The sequence below is a fragment of the Coffea arabica genome, chromosome 7c, assembly GCF_036785885.1.
Source record: "Coffea arabica cultivar ET-39 chromosome 7c, Coffea Arabica ET-39 HiFi, whole genome shotgun sequence".
Classification (NCBI taxonomy): Eukaryota; Viridiplantae; Streptophyta; class Magnoliopsida; order Gentianales; family Rubiaceae; genus Coffea; species Coffea arabica.
The window spans coordinates 2,151,933-2,169,278 of NC_092322.1; the positions used below are offsets into that span (position 1 = coordinate 2,151,933).

The 17,346-nt window shown below is 34.9% G+C and overlaps 2 protein-coding genes across 6 annotated transcripts; one reads left to right on the forward strand and one right to left on the reverse strand.

The window, feature by feature from the left end:
* Nucleotides 1-658: 658 nt before the first annotated feature.
* Nucleotides 659-3,508, reverse strand: LOC140010735 (uncharacterized). 2 transcript variants are annotated; one of them, XM_072058104.1, is made up of 3 exons: nt 2,816-3,508; nt 1,323-1,647; nt 659-1,161 (listed from the first exon to the last, which is right to left on the reverse strand). In XM_072058104.1, exons 2-3 carry the CDS (start codon nt 1,594-1,596, stop codon nt 1,082-1,084), a joined length of 354 nt encoding a protein of 117 aa, XP_071914205.1. In that variant the 5' UTR covers nt 1,597-1,647; nt 2,816-3,508; the 3' UTR covers nt 659-1,081. The 2 variants fall into 2 exon arrangements, with proteins under 2 accessions (XP_071914205.1, XP_071914206.1); XM_072058105.1 differs by lacking the exon at nt 2,816-3,508 and having other exon boundaries at nt 1,323-2,809.
* A 3,190-nt stretch (nt 3,509-6,698) lies between these two features.
* Nucleotides 6,699-14,918, forward strand: LOC113698075 (uncharacterized). Of its 4 annotated transcripts, none has more exons than XM_027217748.2 (11): nt 6,699-7,050; nt 7,996-8,126; nt 8,581-8,899; nt 9,380-9,463; nt 11,706-12,191; nt 12,503-12,638; nt 12,736-12,898; nt 13,022-13,150; nt 13,942-14,136; nt 14,340-14,462; nt 14,586-14,918. In XM_027217748.2, the coding sequence occupies exons 3-11, from the start codon at nt 8,641-8,643 to the stop codon at nt 14,697-14,699; spliced, it is 1,689 nt and encodes a 562-aa protein (XP_027073549.2). In that variant the 5' UTR covers nt 6,699-7,050; nt 7,996-8,126; nt 8,581-8,640; the 3' UTR covers nt 14,700-14,918. The 4 variants fall into 4 exon arrangements, with proteins under 4 accessions (XP_027073549.2, XP_027073547.2, XP_027073548.2 ...); XM_027217746.2 differs by having other exon boundaries at nt 6,700-7,050; nt 8,633-8,899; XM_027217747.2 differs by having other exon boundaries at nt 6,700-7,050; nt 8,026-8,126; nt 8,633-8,899.
* Nucleotides 14,919-17,346: the final 2,428 nt, after the last annotated feature.

The window sequence follows — 17,346 nt, forward strand, 5'->3', positions numbered from 1 at the left end:
TTCCCATAACAATTTAGTAACACTCAACTGTTTTGCCGGTAGAGCGGTCCTGTAACTAAACCAACAGCACGTAACTGTTTCCCTATAGTTCTTTTGACTTTTATTTTGTGTTTTGCATAGCGGATTTTTGTTTCCCTATAGTGTATTAGTTCCCTGTGAGACCTCAAGAGTTGCCGGCTTTTGGGGTTCTCACGGGATTCGGGTTAGTATATTGCCGTAAAAGTCTTTGGGCTTTGGTAAAAAAAAAATTTATATGTTATTAAGCAAAACTAACAGAGTAAAAGACTCACTCACATTCCATATTTCCACCAAATCTGAATTGTATGAATCTTTTGTTTCTGGGAATGAAAATTTATTTTAGCCTCTAATCTACGATACTTGAAACAGATCACTTTCGATTCCTTGCTCTTTTTTTAAAAAAAAAAAAAAAAAAAATCATTTTTTATGGTTTTACAATGTGGCTTGAGATCTAACTTGTAAATTACAAAATTTACAGTTTAAACAAATTTGCACAAGTCATCGATCAGATTTCCGGTCATCCTGTAGTTTAACTTTTAATTTTCGAGTTTCATGCACCCGATCTCAGCATTTTGTTTCAAGTTTAAGGGCGACTGAAGATGGGATCATGGACCATCTTAGCGCAATTCTATGTTCAATATGTAAGATACCGACATGCTTCATTTCAATTTAAGTGGATTATATAGTTGCCTTGCAATAAGGGGGAATGTTTCAGCAACTCCCCCTAAATTAGTACAAAATTAACCCAAAGCAACTCCCCCTGCTGCTTTCTTCCACCTGCTTGTGCCTCTAGATTGTAGGTCTCGTTCTGGAATCGGAGTCCTTTCGACTTTATAAGTTTACAGAGGAGTACATTGAAACTGTGTGATTTCCAAATTTTTAATCAAACGATTTGGTAAAACTGATAGAAGTCCTCGCCGAAGGCTTTAAGAATAAGTGCTCAGCCATGAATAATCAACACAGAGAAACTGAATCATTTCTGTACAGTAGATTTATAGGCAACAGGTACTGACAGTAAAGCTTCAGCAAGCTCCAACTCTGAACATTCAGGACAGCAGAAGATTCAGTAATCAGGTATAGATGTAAAGCAGTATCCTTGGGCGCCTCTCCAGGAATAATATGCAATTCGAGTTTCATAAAATCCTGCGGCCAAATGTAGACATGAATTAGTTCTACTTCCTCGGCTTCCAGAGCAGAATGTGTAGCCCGATCAAGATTTATATAATTCCTTGTATTACTAGGACGAAATTGAAGTGCATCATCCACAAGAAGACACAGAGACATAAAAAAGCCATTAGACATACCAGGAAGGAAGGCGAGGATCCCCAATCCAAGGAGGCTGTATGCTTGCGATAGCTCTCCTCCCATATGACCAGTAAAGATGAAGCACGCAAGCAAGAGGAGTAGGCATCCGAGTAGTAGTAGAAAAAGAGCAAGGGCAATGGATTTCCATGGGATTTTATCACGGGATTTTGGAAAATAGTCAAACCGAGGGTCATTGTGCCTTGTCCCATCATCATATCCATAATTTTCGTCATCAGCAAGACGACTGTAGCGAATCTGCCGCCTAGATGCCATGTTGCCACTTGATTCTCTGGAAAGGTGTCCAATAACTCCTCCGAATCCGAGCTTGACAGAACAGTTTCAGAAACAAGTTGCAGATATCATTAGCAGAAAGTACGGAGAAAAATCAAAGTTCAGCAATCAATTTGACATCACATCGAAAGTACAATAAAACTGGAAAATAGACAAGAAGTAATTCTCATGCTTTAGTGACCAGATAAAATTCTCAACCAGACAGCACAATGGAATTCAATACATACGAAAGGAAAACAACTCCATTCCCCAACCCAGCAGATAATTCATCATGGATTATGATCAACTTTACCAAGCTTCAGGCAAAACTGCAGATAATTCATCACCTTGAATTAGTTTCCAAATTTTTGTTCGTAGAAATTAAATGGAGCAAAGCTGGAGATAAACATCTTGGGCCAAATAAATTAGGCAGCATAACAGAGTAGACAAACCTCTACAGCAGCAGATCAAAGCGGATAAAAGTCTTCCATGTCTTATTTACGTTCGATGCAATTAAACTTCCATCTAGATAATATACATACTTTCCTGGGTCTTCTCGACTGAGATAATCAAATCATTAACCCAAACTATCATGCTTTCATGCTTGAAAGTGAAGCAGTAAGTAGCATAAAAATTTCTCAAGATTCTGCTCGCAAGGTAACAACAAATGGTACATATATACATATAGGGCATATGCCACCAGGTGAAAGAGAGGCAAAAGCAATTACAAAATCGTGAATAATTGGTATTGGTCTTATCTGTTTTAATCTATAAATGTTCCGTCTCATTTGGAAATGAAATGGGATTTCCAAATTTCAAACAAATATCCATGAATAAGAGCTGTCTTTCATTTTTGTATTTTTGTTTTTCAGTTGAGCACAATGAGTGAGACTTATCAAAGGATAGAGCTATAAATGCTTGAGATGACGAGAAATTTGGCCGCTTGGGGATGGAGATAGTACTATAAAATCATACAATTTCGCTCATTTTGCTGTGACTAAGGTACAAAATATTCGAACCAATAGAACAATTCTATACCAGCAGAAGAAATCAGAGTCCATCGTTGTGGTTTAAAAACAAAATGCATTCCTAGTCGGAAATTACTTCAAACAGTGGATAGGCATTTTGCAACACACAAACACAACCATAGAAGCATGCTTACATATACAGATATACTCTATACATGGTGGAAAAGTATAGCAAGTTCGCTGGAGAAGGTTACCGGTTAAGCAGAGTTGCCAGTTCCGGAAAACTGTCTATGGCTGTTTGTTTACTGGATTTGATTGAAACAACTTTTGTTTTATCAGAGCTTCCATGCCTAAGGACCTGCGGGATCGGGATCGGGGGGGGGAGTCCTCAACCAATCCTGTTTTCTTTTCTTTTCATTTTGATTTTATTCCTACCTTGGAGAACGCGATAGCTAGATCGGCATCGCACCACAGTTTGTATACCGTGTAGGAATTATTCCTCTGGCCCGACATTTTTGTTCTTTAAGATCTATTTTCTGTAAAATTTCCAAAAGGGCTATTCTGGCTTTGCATTTGTTTCGTACTTCTTTTCTTAAAGCTGTGCTGGGAAGAAAGAAGGAAAATTGATCCTTTTATCTGTCTAAGCAGGTTTCTTCTTTTACTAATTACTTATTATTAAAATTCGTTGAAACCCAAAAAAAAAAAAAAGAGGAGGAGTTCCCAAGAGTTTGTATTGAGAGCTTCTCCTAGGACGAGCTGAAATTACAAGTCAAAGGCAATTTAGAACGATTTACAACGACCACTGGATCGATCCAACGGTCAGGAGAGACTCATAGGTCTTCTCCCCTTTCAATTTCAAAGTTGAAAAATTAATTGTGAAGGAAAATTAATATTCTGCCAGTCATGTACACACCAAAAAAAGGGGGAATGAAAAGGAAGGGGGAATTTTTTATCGTCTCCCTCTTCAAGATGGAACCCTTTTGGAGAAATGATTACAAAGAACAAACTTTATTTATTTATTGGCTATATAGGATTTTTTTGTGGATCCTCCTTAGATTGCTCTTGTTGGGCCGATTTCTCGATGCTTCCTGCGTCATTGAGTGTAAGTGTGTGTGTGTGGGTTTCTACCCTTTGGAAGAAAAACACCAGATTCATCTGCGAGGGTGTGCGCGGGGGGTTGGGTTTGCATCATCCCACATCGAAAGATTGTGGGTCTTTACTCTGAGTTTAAAATTCATGGGGAACCCTTCCTGTAATCAATTGGCTGGATAAGATTTCTCTATGAATCCCTCTTAGATTACTCTTGTTGGACGATTTCTCAATGCTTCCTACGTCATTGAGTGTAAGTGTGTGTGTGCGGGTTTCTACCCTTTGGAAGAAAAACAAACTTTATTTATTTATTTTGGTGTGAATCTTTAATGATTGCATTTTTTCTACGACAACTAGGCAACTCCTAGAGAAAGTACGGATTATTAGTAGTAATTTATTGTCACCCAAAACATAATAAATAGACTAGTTGATCTGCTTCTCATCCAACCTACACCACTTGCGGTTGCGGGTTGCGGGTTGCTTGCAAATAATTGGGTTGCGACAATTTACGTTGGATTCACTGACTGAGAGCGAAGGCCCACCACCATGCACGTGGTTAAGAATGAATTATTCCTTGTTAATCACTCCTTGTCCAAAATAACAGCCTACTTTTCTGTGTAGCCTGAGCTCTCCACAACGGCGTTCCCTAGGATTCTTTCGTTTCTAACCTACGGGGATTGATACAGTTAAGGCCTGTTTGGATAGCCATTTTCTACTGAAAAATAGTCTTGTTTTCCGTGAACACATTTCCCTTTTACCTTTTTACTTCACATACATCAAATCGCTACAGTAATTTTTCAACGAAAAATTCACGGAAAATGCAATCCAAACACACTCTTAGTTACTGAGAAAAATAATAAGAAAAAGTAAACAACTAGGCTTCATTTCTTTGTAAAGTTGATATACAACTCATAACATGAAATTGTTTTATTTATAGAGATCAAAATAATTTTATTAATTATTCCACTAATTCCACTAGCTACTCCATTGACTCCGCTGATTCTACTAACTCCACTAAATAGGTAGAATAAAAAAAACAAACAAACGTGATCAATTGAAAACAAGTGAATATTTCTAACAGGAATGAGGAGAGTCAAACTGAACTTGTACACGCCAGACAAGTGCACTGGCAGTTAAAAATTTTTTATGTCAAGAATTTTAGAATATTTTATTTTTTTTATCATATGGTAACATCTAATCTAATCTATTCCTACTTTAATCTACACTTACCAGAAAAGACCCAACAGCACATCATGCATCCGTCTGAATTTAAAATAAGTCACATATAATTGTATATTGATAAGAGTTCAACATTTGAACTCTCGAACCTCCGATCTTATCAAGATTTAAAGTTTTTTAGGGTGACCAACCGTCATTATTGTTATTTTAGAATATTATAATTGATCACAAAGTTTTGCACGTAAAACTGGTACAATTTTTAATGCTCAATGATGTGTGCACTAGGAGAACCACGTGACATGAGTAGAGGGTTGAAAAGTAACTTACCAAAACCACCAATTTTGGGAACAAACATGAACAGATGATAACAGAGTCCTAATGTCTGATAATATGACAAATTGAACACTTTTCACTTGTTATACAGAAATTTCTAAAATCCAAAAAGATATGGATTTTGAGTAAATAAAAAGTAATGTAGTTTGATTTACCAGAAAACTTATACGGGACAGGCTTTGTAAGAAAATAGTAGTATCAATAACAGCAGAAACACAACAGGGCAACGCTGCTTATAAACGCGGGGGGAGAACTTCAGAGTTTAGAGATAGAAAAAAAAATTGATGGATTATCATGCGTTTTGCATAATTATCGTGCATTTGTTTTATTTGGAAAAAGAGGTACTACAAAAAAGGCAGGGTGTAGCCCAAGCAACCCAATCATGTCCTTTTTTTTTTTTTTTTTTTTTTTGATCGACACAGGGGTGTTCGCGTCAATTCTTACGGGACCCGACTAATTCCCTGCGGCCCAGGCCCGACGCCACAACCCGACCCTAGTACGTTAAGTGCGCGGAGGAATTTAGCAGAGCGGAGACTCAAACTTGTGACCTCTCGATCCCTGTGAGAGCTGGCTTCCGCTGGATCATTCACGCTGGGGCAACCCAACCATGTCCATGTGATTTTGATTTCTGGTAATTCTGGGGAAGTTAGCTTAATAATGGATCACATCACATGGTTCATTTCTTCTGTGCACGTCTCCAATAACGCACCACTATTGTTAGGCATTTTGCGGCTCCTACAACTCTTATTTATTTATTTAAAGGTGCAATCGAGTTAACTCGAGCTCAATTATTATACTATTTAAATTCAACACAAGTAAAATAAACTCATGTTAGAGATCGAACTCATCAAACTCTTGAAAGTCGAATTTAAGTTCGAATTTGATTTTATTTTGTCTTATTCGAGTTCCAGTTCAGATAAATCAAATCCAATCGAATTTAATTCGAACTTAATTGAGCCTAATCAAACTTAAGAAATATAAATTTATATTTTATATGATTTTAAATAAGGGACAAAACAGGCATTAGGAGTAGATTAGCACATATGGTGTCGATTTACAAAAAATAAAATAAAAATAAAATAAAAGAGAGAGAGAGCTGGAGTAGGAAGTTTTTTGCATTTATAATAGTGGAACAGTAATTAAAACATTCAAACATTCGAGGATGTGATGGTAATGTACCCTCGCTTTTTTTTTAATATATAGGTAGCAAATAAGTAGGAGGTGTAGGCTTGAAATATCATCATAAAAGCAAAAGTAATGACGTGGGCATGACGACGGAGACGGAGGCAACGATCAAGGTTGCGAGGAACCGTCACCGATCCCGCTTTCCCACCCCTTTTTTTTTTTTTTTAACTTCCTTATTTTTTTTCTTTAATTAAAGCGTCTCTGTCTCTGGTCTTTTAAATTGATGATCGGATAATGTTCATCCTATAATTTTTTTATATTAAAAAATGATATTTAATTTCTCTAAATACTGATTAAAAAAAATAATAACGACAAATTCATCGTCATATTGAAAAACAACAGTTGAAAAAGGAGCTGAAGGACGTCCTTGTCCTCCTCCCCGCATCGCACCTCCGCCTCTTCCTCTCATTCTGCCTATAAAATACTTGTCGCGCTATTAATTCGTAAATATTCATGTATATAGTATATACGTGGACATCATATATTATTATATATATCCAAAAAATACGTATCTATTTCACAAGGGGGAGTTAGGATCCGACTCCGTCCCCGTCCCCGTCCCCGTCGGACGCCGACCATTGCAGCTCTCCCTCTCCCCGTCCGGTCATTGCTCCTTTTTTTTGTCTTTGGTCGTATCGGAGTGCGAGAGGGAGGGAGGTTCACGGCTCAGGGCTGTTTTTTCCTTGCATTTCTTCCCCCCAAGGTCCCCACTTTTTCTTATTCCAAAGCGAATCATGAAATGAAAGTACTATCTATGTATTTTGTACATTTTGATTTGTGCAGCAGTACAATTTTATGCGTCCACTCAGACGATTTTTCTTGAGCTAGAGATATGTTTGGTATTGGTGATTCATTTTCTTTTAATTTTGTTACGTTTAGTTGTAATGCCTGCTTCTTCTTCTTTGAATTTTAATATAGACTCCACGCATTTGCCGTTTATTTATTTTTTCTTCTTGTTGCATCAGAAGCTCAATTGCCGTTAGTTTTAATTCCCGTCGTGTTGTTTGTTAACACCCCCCCCCCTCTTTTTTTTAAATGGTCTGATTTTGCATTTATAATTTTTCCTGTTTCGAGTCAGAGAATGGAATTGATTTGATTTTTTTTTATTTATTTAGTTGTTGGATACGACATTTTCGTTTTATATTATCGTGTCTGTATGGAATATGCAATGTATTTTCCTGCACAAACTCCCACCATCTTTATCGTTAGCCTTTTTTCTTTTCAAATTTTGTCCTGTTTTGTTCATTGGATGTGCAACTACTTTCCTCTTTTCTATCAAATATATGCGATTTTCTGTTTGATGGTGAACTCAACAAGGTCATGTTCATTCTATTCATCTATTGGGGATTTTTTCTCTCTCTCTCTCTCTCCTTTTTTTTTTTCTTCTTCTAAACAGGCAACTATAAACTCAACTGATTCTTTACATATTGGGCTGTACCTAGACTATTAAAGTTTCCAGTTTTACTTTGGAGTTTTTCATTCGTCTTTAATGCCTCATCCAAGCGTATATTCACAATAACAAGTCTGCTTTATCAACAATATGCAGTCCCATTTGTATATTTATAAATTTCTTTGCAAATTGATTTGGAATGGCCGATTTCAACTTGTTGATCCATGACATGTTGAATTCAAATCTTCTTCTTTGCAGCCTCTTTATTAAGTGTACTTGAAATTGTAGAAAGTCATGGGAGGATTCTTACTTCGTCGTTGATCCATTTGCCAGCCTTTTTCCAGTTACAGTCTCAGTGATTTTACTGGAGATGCTTGCTTTTTGCTAAGGTACAATCAAGTCCCATATGATCCAGCAATATTTAGTTGACAATCCATTTGTTCATGGCTAATTTAAAAACTGATCTCACGTCAATTACTAGAGTTTAGACTCCTTGAAGTACGTGTTACCCGTGTCATATTTTCTTTTTTCTGAGTTTTTGAGTCTTACCATAAAGTTTCATTCCTAAGTGATACTTTCCTCATGCAGAGATAAACCTGTGGCAAATTTCATGTCTTGCTGACCAATACTTATTTAGCATATATTTTCAGATTATGGCCTGAATTGCATTTATCCCTTACCACTTTTTCATGTCTTAACTTCAAAAAGTAACACTTTCCAGGTTTTAAGTATATCTACATGTTTATTATTCTCCATGGATTCTCGTTGTCTGCTTTTTTCGAAGCCTGCTGCTACATTGTGTGTCACAGTGTCAGTTACATTGTTTGTAATTTGTTGTTGCAGTACTTGTTGGTCAGGTTGGCATCATAATTGTTGTAACTTCCTTTTGACTCAGTTTTCATTATGGGTGCTTGTGTGTCAACTCCATCCCATAACATTAAGGCCCGGAGGAGACCTTATTATCGGCCAAGAAAACATAAAGGGAAGCTTTCTAATAATGTAGCAGATGGGATTCGAAAAAGGAACAGTGATGCTCGAGTAGCAGATTTTTCACTTAGTGAGTTTGTTCACACAACCACTACCTGCAGGAGATCTGAGGTTTCTAATGCGACATTCCATCTTACTCAGTTGCAGTGGCTCCATAGTCAAGTTGATGCTAATGGTATGCTTTAAAATATATGGCAAAGCTTAGTAAAAGTTTTGGATATGGACACAATACCTAGGCGTATACACCTTTATCAAAGCTAAATAGACACTATGTAATTTTATTGCATTGGATGCCTGATAGGAGGTAGAACTGTATCTTATTGAGGGACTGTTACGGGTATCCATGGTAATTAGTTGAAGGTGAGAAGAGAAACTAGCTAGTTTACTGAAATCACGTAGAGTTATTCATCTGTTATGGTGATGGGAGACTTCAGATATATTATCGTGTGACAGGAATAGTAGAAGAAATGGTGCTAGAGTATCTTATGCATTTTTCTTATAGCATTTTAATAATTTTGTTTAACAACATATGTGAGCATGGGCTCATTGATGGTTTCTTCCTTCTTAGTTTGACATAGTAGTTGTTAAACACTATCTGCCGAAGGATATGTAGCTTAAAAAATTAAAAGTAACCAAGATATCCATGTACTTGCAGTTATTTGTCACGAAGATGCATGGTTTGACACACTCAGCATTCTGGACTCAGATTCTGATGATGACTTTAGCAGTGTTCATGGAGGTAATGGATATTTATCATATGGTTGAGACTATCCCAAGTCATTCTCTTATGTTAATTTAAGTCCCCTCTTTTCAAGTGTTGACACATTATCTAGGTCTATGTTCCTATCTAAAGTTTTAATAATAAAGGTAAAGCTTTCATCTTTATTTATCTGACAAGTGGCTGAAGCAAAAGGTACTATAGCATATACAGAGTCTTTGTTCCTTGTAAACGATCTATATTTTGTATCATTTTGATAATAAGAAAATGAAAAGAAGAAAGTTTGCTAATCTTACGCCTTTTAAGGAAGCTGCTTCTACAAAGCACACCCTTCATCAAACTTTAGTTGAAATAGCTTTTCGTAGTACAAAATAAGGATTCTTTTGTGTATTTGTATATAGACATGCATCTAAGACACAATTAAGACATTCTTGTTTACCTTGAAGCCCATTTCTTAAGGCAGTAGGAGTTGTAAATAGTGGCTTGCCAATGAGGAGTACATTGAGAACAATTTAGTATTAGTGCATTTTAATCTTTACCTTTTTAAAGTAAATTTTGTTTTGGTACTAGTTTTGATTCAAGTACTTAACACCAGGTAAAGAATTGTCAAAGAGATTGGGGCTGAAAGTGTAATTGTTTGGCAAATCAACTTTTATGGGGAAATCTACAAAAAATATTTTGAGAGTTTTTCAAAAACTTGTTTTTCATCTACAATGCTACAGTAAAAATTTTACAAAAACAACTTCAAAAACACCATACCCAAACAAATAATTTAAAAACAACTCCAAATATACAAAAAATATATTAGTATATATTTATATATAAATATTATATACAAAAAAATATATTTTGTTTAATAAATATATAAATACATATATAAATATTAATACAAAATATAAATATGTATAATTAAATATATTTACATATATTTATAAATATATTTTTATATTTATTTATGTAAATATATAAATATATTTAATTATATATATTTATATAAATTTATAAATATATTTATTTCAAATTTTTTTATAATATGTGAAGTAATATATATATATATATATATATATATATATATATATATATATATATATATTGATATGTATATTTTGATATTTATATTTCAATTATGAATATAAGATATATATAAATTATAGTAATATTAATATATTTCAGTTATGTATATTAATATGTATAATATATATATTATATCAATTGAAATAAATATTATATTTTTATATATAAATATAAATATTTTGTTTAAAATATATTTATATATATATTTATTTAAATATAAATATATATCTATATATATTTATATAAATATATAAATATATTTATTTATATATTTATATAAATATGTAAATATATTTATTTCAACTTTGTTTTATAATTTGTATATTTTATTATATATAAATTATATTAATATTAATATGTATATTATATATATTATATCAATTGAAATAAATATATATATTTATATATACATATTAATACTTGTTTAAAAAATATATATATAAATATTAATATTTGTTTAAAATATATTTATATATAAATATTAATATTTGTTTAAAATATATTTATATAAATATATACATATCAATTTTGTTTTATAATATGTATATTAATATATATTAATATATATATATTTGTATATGTATATTAAATATATAATAATATACATATTAAAAAACAAAATTGAAATAAAAATATTATATATATAAATAAATAAATAAACATTAATATATAGAAACAGAGTCAGAATATATTTAAAAAGAATCTCAACAAAATTCTAAATTATAAAAATATTGAAAAATATATTTTAAAATACCTCTAAAAACAATCAAAAAACATCTACAGTAAAAGTTTTTCATATACAAAGCTACAGTAAAGTTTTTAAAAAATATTTCCAAAAACAGCTAATCCAAGCGGAGCCCTATTGTTTTCAACTACAGAAGAAATATCACGTTCCTCGTTATCAGATACCATTAACTCAACCAGGTTCTGAGACCTGTACCTATCTCCTTCTCTTTTTCGGATCTCAGTGCTCACCGAGACATGGTGTGTTGCCTTAGCTGTTTATGCTATCTGTAACATATTTTCCATAGCTCCATGACTTACCATAGTATACGTTTGGATCATTTTACTGACACTGTTTCGGTAAAAAATAAACATAGAATATGTCTTTAAGTGGTAATGCAGTATTTCATTCGTTAATTTAGCTAAGGAGCCTTACTTTTATTTTTGTATTTTGTCTCATCTGCAGACGTTTTACCTATCAAATCCAGTGGACAAGTGCTTCAGTACGAAACTTCATCATGCTTTATGGATAGCAAGTGCACATACAAAGAATACCATGAAAGATATTTGAAAATAGATAATGGTAAGTCAGAGAAGCGCATGAGCATAGATGGAGTCAAGGAGCCAAACAGATATGCGCTTGTAAGCACTCAAGGGTATGAACTGCCATGCTTAGCGCAGACTGAAGAGCTTGGAACCAAAAGGAAGAAACTGTTAGATCGTGCTTATGGAAGCTTTAGTGGTTTAAAAGAGGATAAGCATGAAATGGAGGAGAAAACCCAAGAGCACATGTTGAAGTCTGTTTTACCTAGACTTGTCTCTTCTGTTAGCTTCAATGACAAGATCATCACTGGATTAAGTGCACATCCACAGTCTCAAAGAAAGAAATCTACCGTTATTAGGCTCTCTATAAAGAGGACATCTGTTGATGGAGAAGAACCGAATGAATTCTGTAAGTATCTTGCGCAAAGACTTAAAATAGTATGATCAGTGTTGGAAATCTCTTTGTGGTATATCCTGATACTGTTATTACGATGAGTCCATACTTCTCTTCAATTGCCTTTGTTTTATGAGATTGTTATTTAGCATTGTGACGTAAAGACGAATATGGTGAATTCGAACCCATAAGCTTATATTCTCCCCAATTAGTTGTACATGATTTTCATTCACTAGGATGTGGTAATTTGTTGTGGTTCTATCCTTAGTAGCATCAGTAAAAAATTTCTGTTGTATAGGATTCTAACAATCATTCTTTTGTCATAGGTGAATCCAAAAAGTATCTTTATCGCCCCAGAGCAGGACTTCTAATCCCATGTTGTACAGAAGAGAAACCAACTTTAGGAAGTTGGTCAGCGATAGAACCCTCAAAATTTTCGCTCCGCGGTGAAAGTTATTTTAAGTACGGTGTTGCCTCAAATCCACTGACCTTTATAAATCTTCATTCTTCATTCTCCTTACATTTTAACAGATAAATGCCCTTTCAATTACTATTGCAGAGACAAGAAGAAATGCCCTGCCCCAAATTATTGTCCATATACTCCAATTGGTGTTGATTTATTTGCGTGTCCCAAGAAGATTAACCACATTGCCCAACACTTGGAGCTTCCTTCTGTGAAAGCAGATGGCAAAGCTCCTCCTCTCCTTATTGTTAACATTCAGGTATCAATTCACATCAATTAAATGCATTGTGTTCTGTTCAGGATTTATTCAAAGGATAAACTTCGTGATCTTTGAGCAAAGTGCTTTACCTGTAATTCCTCAACATTCTTTATTTTGCTGCAGTTGCCCACGTATCCTGCACCAATGTTCCTTGGTGATAGCGATGGGGAGGGCTTGAGTCTTGTATTATATTTCAAACTTTCTGATACTTTTGAAAAAGACATCTCTCCACAGTTTCAAGAAAGCATTAAGGTAGTATACCTCTTTCTCTTTCTCTGAGACTGTTTAAGGACAAAGAACATCTCCTTGGCTGTGGTTGCTTTATTTCCAATATAGTATTTGCCATTGGGCTGCCACTTATATTCTCTTTTGGGTCTATCTGTTTGCTCTAGCCCCAGGAAAGTCATCATTGTAGAAAATTATCTCAATTTTATGGTTAGAATGGGCTAAATTATTGGGGCATCTATAGAAATTTTCTTTTTGCGAGCTAGGTGGATCTGCCTTGAATGATAGATAATAGGAAATTGCTTAGTTCTGATACACATTCTTGATGATGTTAAACTTGTACCGGAAGACATTTTGGAACTAGCCAATCTTGTTAAGTTTTCCTGATCTCTGTGCCGCGTGTCTTCAGCATGCAAAATGAAGAAGCTGGACACAACATCCATATCAGAAATTGGTATTGTATTCATATCAGTTTGAAACTTTTCTCTTCGAGTTACTGCTATTATTGAGTGTAAAATGAAAACTAGGAACTTGTCTCCTTGTTGACCTTTCACATGAATGTTAAGCAACTTTATTCTCATTCAATGCGGGTATTTTGTAGGTATCGTGAACTTGAGAGTAATCATACAAGTCACACATCCTTACGATTGGTTTATTTGCATTTTTGCTATTTCATTTTTTGTATGGTAGGGGGAAGCAATAAAGGTGTTGTAGCAACTTCTTACTCTTAGGAGGAAATAGAAATGACTTGCTCAATCATTGGTGTGGAAGTATGTTTTTCATTTTGTTTTCATTGATGTCAATTCTTTGTGCTGCAGAGGCTGGTTGAGGATGATATGGAGAAGGTTAAAGGGTTTGCAAAAGAATCTACTGTTCCTTTCAGAGAAAGGTTGAAGATAATGGTCGGGGTGGTTAATGCAGAGGATCTTATCTCAACCTCTGCTGAAAGGAAGCTATTACATGCTTACAATCAGAAGCCAGTCCTATCCCGTCCTCAACACAACTTTTATCAGGTAAAATACACATAAAGCTAGACATTGTGGTTCTGCTGATGCTCATCCTTGCTGCGTACTAGTGGTTAGTATTAGATTTTGGGCTGGTCTATTGTAAGCTTAAGCTCTATCCCGCATATTAGGAATGCATAACAAGAATCTTAAATTTCGGGAATTTTTTTTCTAATTGCATGAGAATTTTCTTACTTTCTCCTTTAATGCAGGGACCCAATTACTTTGAGATTGATCTCGACATCCACCGCTTCAGCTTCATCGCAAGAAGAGGATTGGATGCTTTCCGAGGACGTTTAAGAGAGGGAATACTGGATTTGGGATTGACCATTCAGGTTCGGAATCTATTACCTTTCGCATTGTTCATTAGTTTAGGTTTGTGCGTTTATCTCGGCCAAACGCACCGATGCCAATTGGTTCGAGAAGCAACTAACTCTCTTTTTACCATGTGTACATAGGCCCAGAAACAGGAAGAACTGCCGGAGAAGGTGCTTTGCGGTGTCAGACTGAACAAGATAGATTTCGTTAATCATGGTCAAATTCCCACGCTAGTGAGGCTGGAAGATGATTGATTCCTGCAATGATGATTCACACGGTCTATAGTCACTAACATGTTCAGTGGGGTAACACGGGGTCTCTTGGATACATTGGGTAGCAACTGCTTCAAACTTCTAAATATGTAAAATGAAACTTAACTCCTCTCATACGAAAATGAAATGTCAATGGCAAATGATTTTGCCAAAACACAAATTTTTAGTTCCACATCAGAAACACAAATTTTTGTCTTGGCATCTTATTGTTACTTCGGTCTGTTTTATTTCCAAGAAGTTACAAGAGTGATCGTTCTTAGGATTGCAAACGAATCAAATCGTTCACGTCCAAATTTGAATTGAACTCGAGCTCAAAATATTAATCTCGAGTTCGACCTTGATAAAACTAAGTCAAAACTTGACTCGATTAGATCAAATCTCGGTTCCGCTCATCGATCTCGAGTTCGATCTTGATAAAATTAAGTCAAAACTTGACTCGATTAGACCAAATCTCGGTTCCGCTCGACTCATTTGTAAACACTACTATAGTTTTGGCAAAACAAAGACAAATGCTCCGGAGTCTAGAGACAGCACTTAGTTTCATTCTTCCGTCTCTTACTCCAAACACAGCTGCTCCTAATTCCATCTTCCAAGCAATGGCGGTTGTGAGGGAAACGGAGCAGTATCTCCATTCTTCACCAAAATGGACCATTTCTTTAACAAAATTAACCATTAATCAGGCAAAACTTATATGTTAAAGTGGGTGCCTTGAGCAGTAGTTCCAATAACACAAGTTACCTTGCAAGCAGTCGAGTCAATGTTCCCATATATACGTATCGTATTAGCAAGATACTCCATTATTCAAGACTAAAATGAATTTCCACTTTATTACTGCAACTCACGTCTACAACTTCGTTGGCCAAAGATAATAATTATATTTGATCGGTAAAATGGACTACTTCAACTAAAAACTTAATCACGCAATACCCAAAAACTACAACTTTATTTATTATCAGAATGTACCTCTTCGTTAGCAAAAGTAACCACACCAACAGCAAAAGTAACAGCTTTATCACAAGAACTTCATTTAACAAAATGCGGTACCGTACATAAAAATGTACCCACCTTATTAGCCAAGCAGTATCAATTAATTTGCAGTTTTTAGCATTTTATTACAACGAGATTATCTTTTCCTTTGCAAGAAAAAAACAAAAGGGCCAAAAAACAAAATTTTTTTTTTTGTTCCCGGAATGATACGACGACTGTGGCCTGTGGATGTGGCTTCCCGCTCATTTCGCAACATCGTCGACGGACTCAAGCTTGTTTCCAAGAACACCAAAGCTGTAGGACAGCCCAACTAATTATATGTTTGAGTACATATAATATATATATAATAATATATGTAATATGTAATATAATTATGCATGTAATAACTGAAAAAACTAATGATTTATAGATATCCAAATAATGATGCATAAATATTAAACATATAGTATTTTATATGATTATGTATTAAATTGCCAGCTTGCGCTTAGAGCTGTTAATCGAGCTGAGTCAAACCGAGTATTTGACTGCCGAGTTCGACTCGAGTTTAATTCGAGCCAAGCTCGATTCAAGCTCGTTAAGCAAATGACCTTTAAAATGTGTTCGAACTCGACTCGTCAAATGTACATGCGGCTCGAGTTCGACTCGTTTATCACAAACGAGTCGAGCTTGTACGAGCTCGAGTTCGAGCTTGTACGAGCTCGTGTAAATTAACCTCAATAAAATTTATAATTTTCAATTTTTATACTTTTGACTTCTAAAATGATAAATATGCCCTTTATTAACTCAGATATCACTAAACGAGCACATTTCTAACTCAAGCTCGACTCGTTTACCGCAACTAACGAGCCAAGCTCGAGTCTTATTGAGCCGATCTCTAACGAGCTTTCGAACTACTTGTGAAGTTTAATACTTGCGCTGGACCCAATTAAGCCCAAAGTTCTTATAATTTTGTCAGCTAAATACGAGCCTTATGGCAGTAAGCCTGAGATCTAGCCCAAATTTGAAACCGAAAAATCTTTTCAACAATGGTTAAATATCAACCAACTTAGGGGGAGACTCACTAAACTCCTATTTCTGACTGAAAGGAGAGTTCAGTGGACCTTAAGGTGGGGGATCTCTCACACTCTCAAATCGATCTGGGAAAGGGGAGAGGGATGAAACCGAAAAATCAAAAGTCTTTTTTTTTTTTTAACTTCTATAAGTTGAATTTAGATTTGTTAAAACCCGATTTACTTAGTTCCATTGACAACTTTAATTCAACACCCTCGTCCATGAAAGCACACAAATTTTTCACGTAACATCGGCAACAATTTAAAACAATATCGTGGTTAGGTCATCTAATCATATCCTGCTTCTTCTGTGAATGAACCCCGATAATTGCAAAAAAGAAAAACAATTTTAACCAAAATTTCGTGTCATAACTAACACATATCCCGGAACAGCTGAAATAAATGGGAGGCTCTGGGCAGAAAGCTATGAATCAGCAAGACTCTCCTAAGGCTAAAAATACAGCCCAACTTTATTAAGGGCTCCAAGAATTGAATGCAATAGATGTTGTAGTCCAGTATGGGAGCTCAGGATTTTGGGCTTCTTGGGCCCGTGTTTTCAACCGAGGCGAGGAATATGCGAAATCATGAATTAA

What these genes read in the sequence shown, in the direction of transcription:
- LOC113698075 (XM_027217748.2), top strand. Translation starts at nt 8,641, where the DNA reads ATGGGTGCTTGTGTGTCAACTCCATCCCATAACATTAAGGCCCGGAGG. An exon ending in CGCGGTGAAAGTTATTTTAA is followed by an intron (nt 12,639 to 12,735) that starts GTACGGTGTTGC and finishes TTACTATTGCAG; the next exon opens with AGACAAGAAGAAATGCCCTG. An exon ending in CTCAACACAACTTTTATCAG is followed by an intron (nt 14,137 to 14,339) that starts GTAAAATACACA and finishes CCTTTAATGCAG; the next exon opens with GGACCCAATTACTTTGAGAT.
- LOC140010735 (XM_072058104.1), bottom strand. Translation starts at nt 1,596, where the DNA reads ATGGCATCTAGGCGGCAGATTCGCTACAGTCGTCTTGCTGATGACGAA. An exon ending in GATCCTCGCCTTCCTTCCTG is followed by an intron (nt 1,162 to 1,322) that starts GTATGTCTAATG and finishes ATTTGGCCGCAG; the next exon opens with GATTTTATGAAACTCGAATT.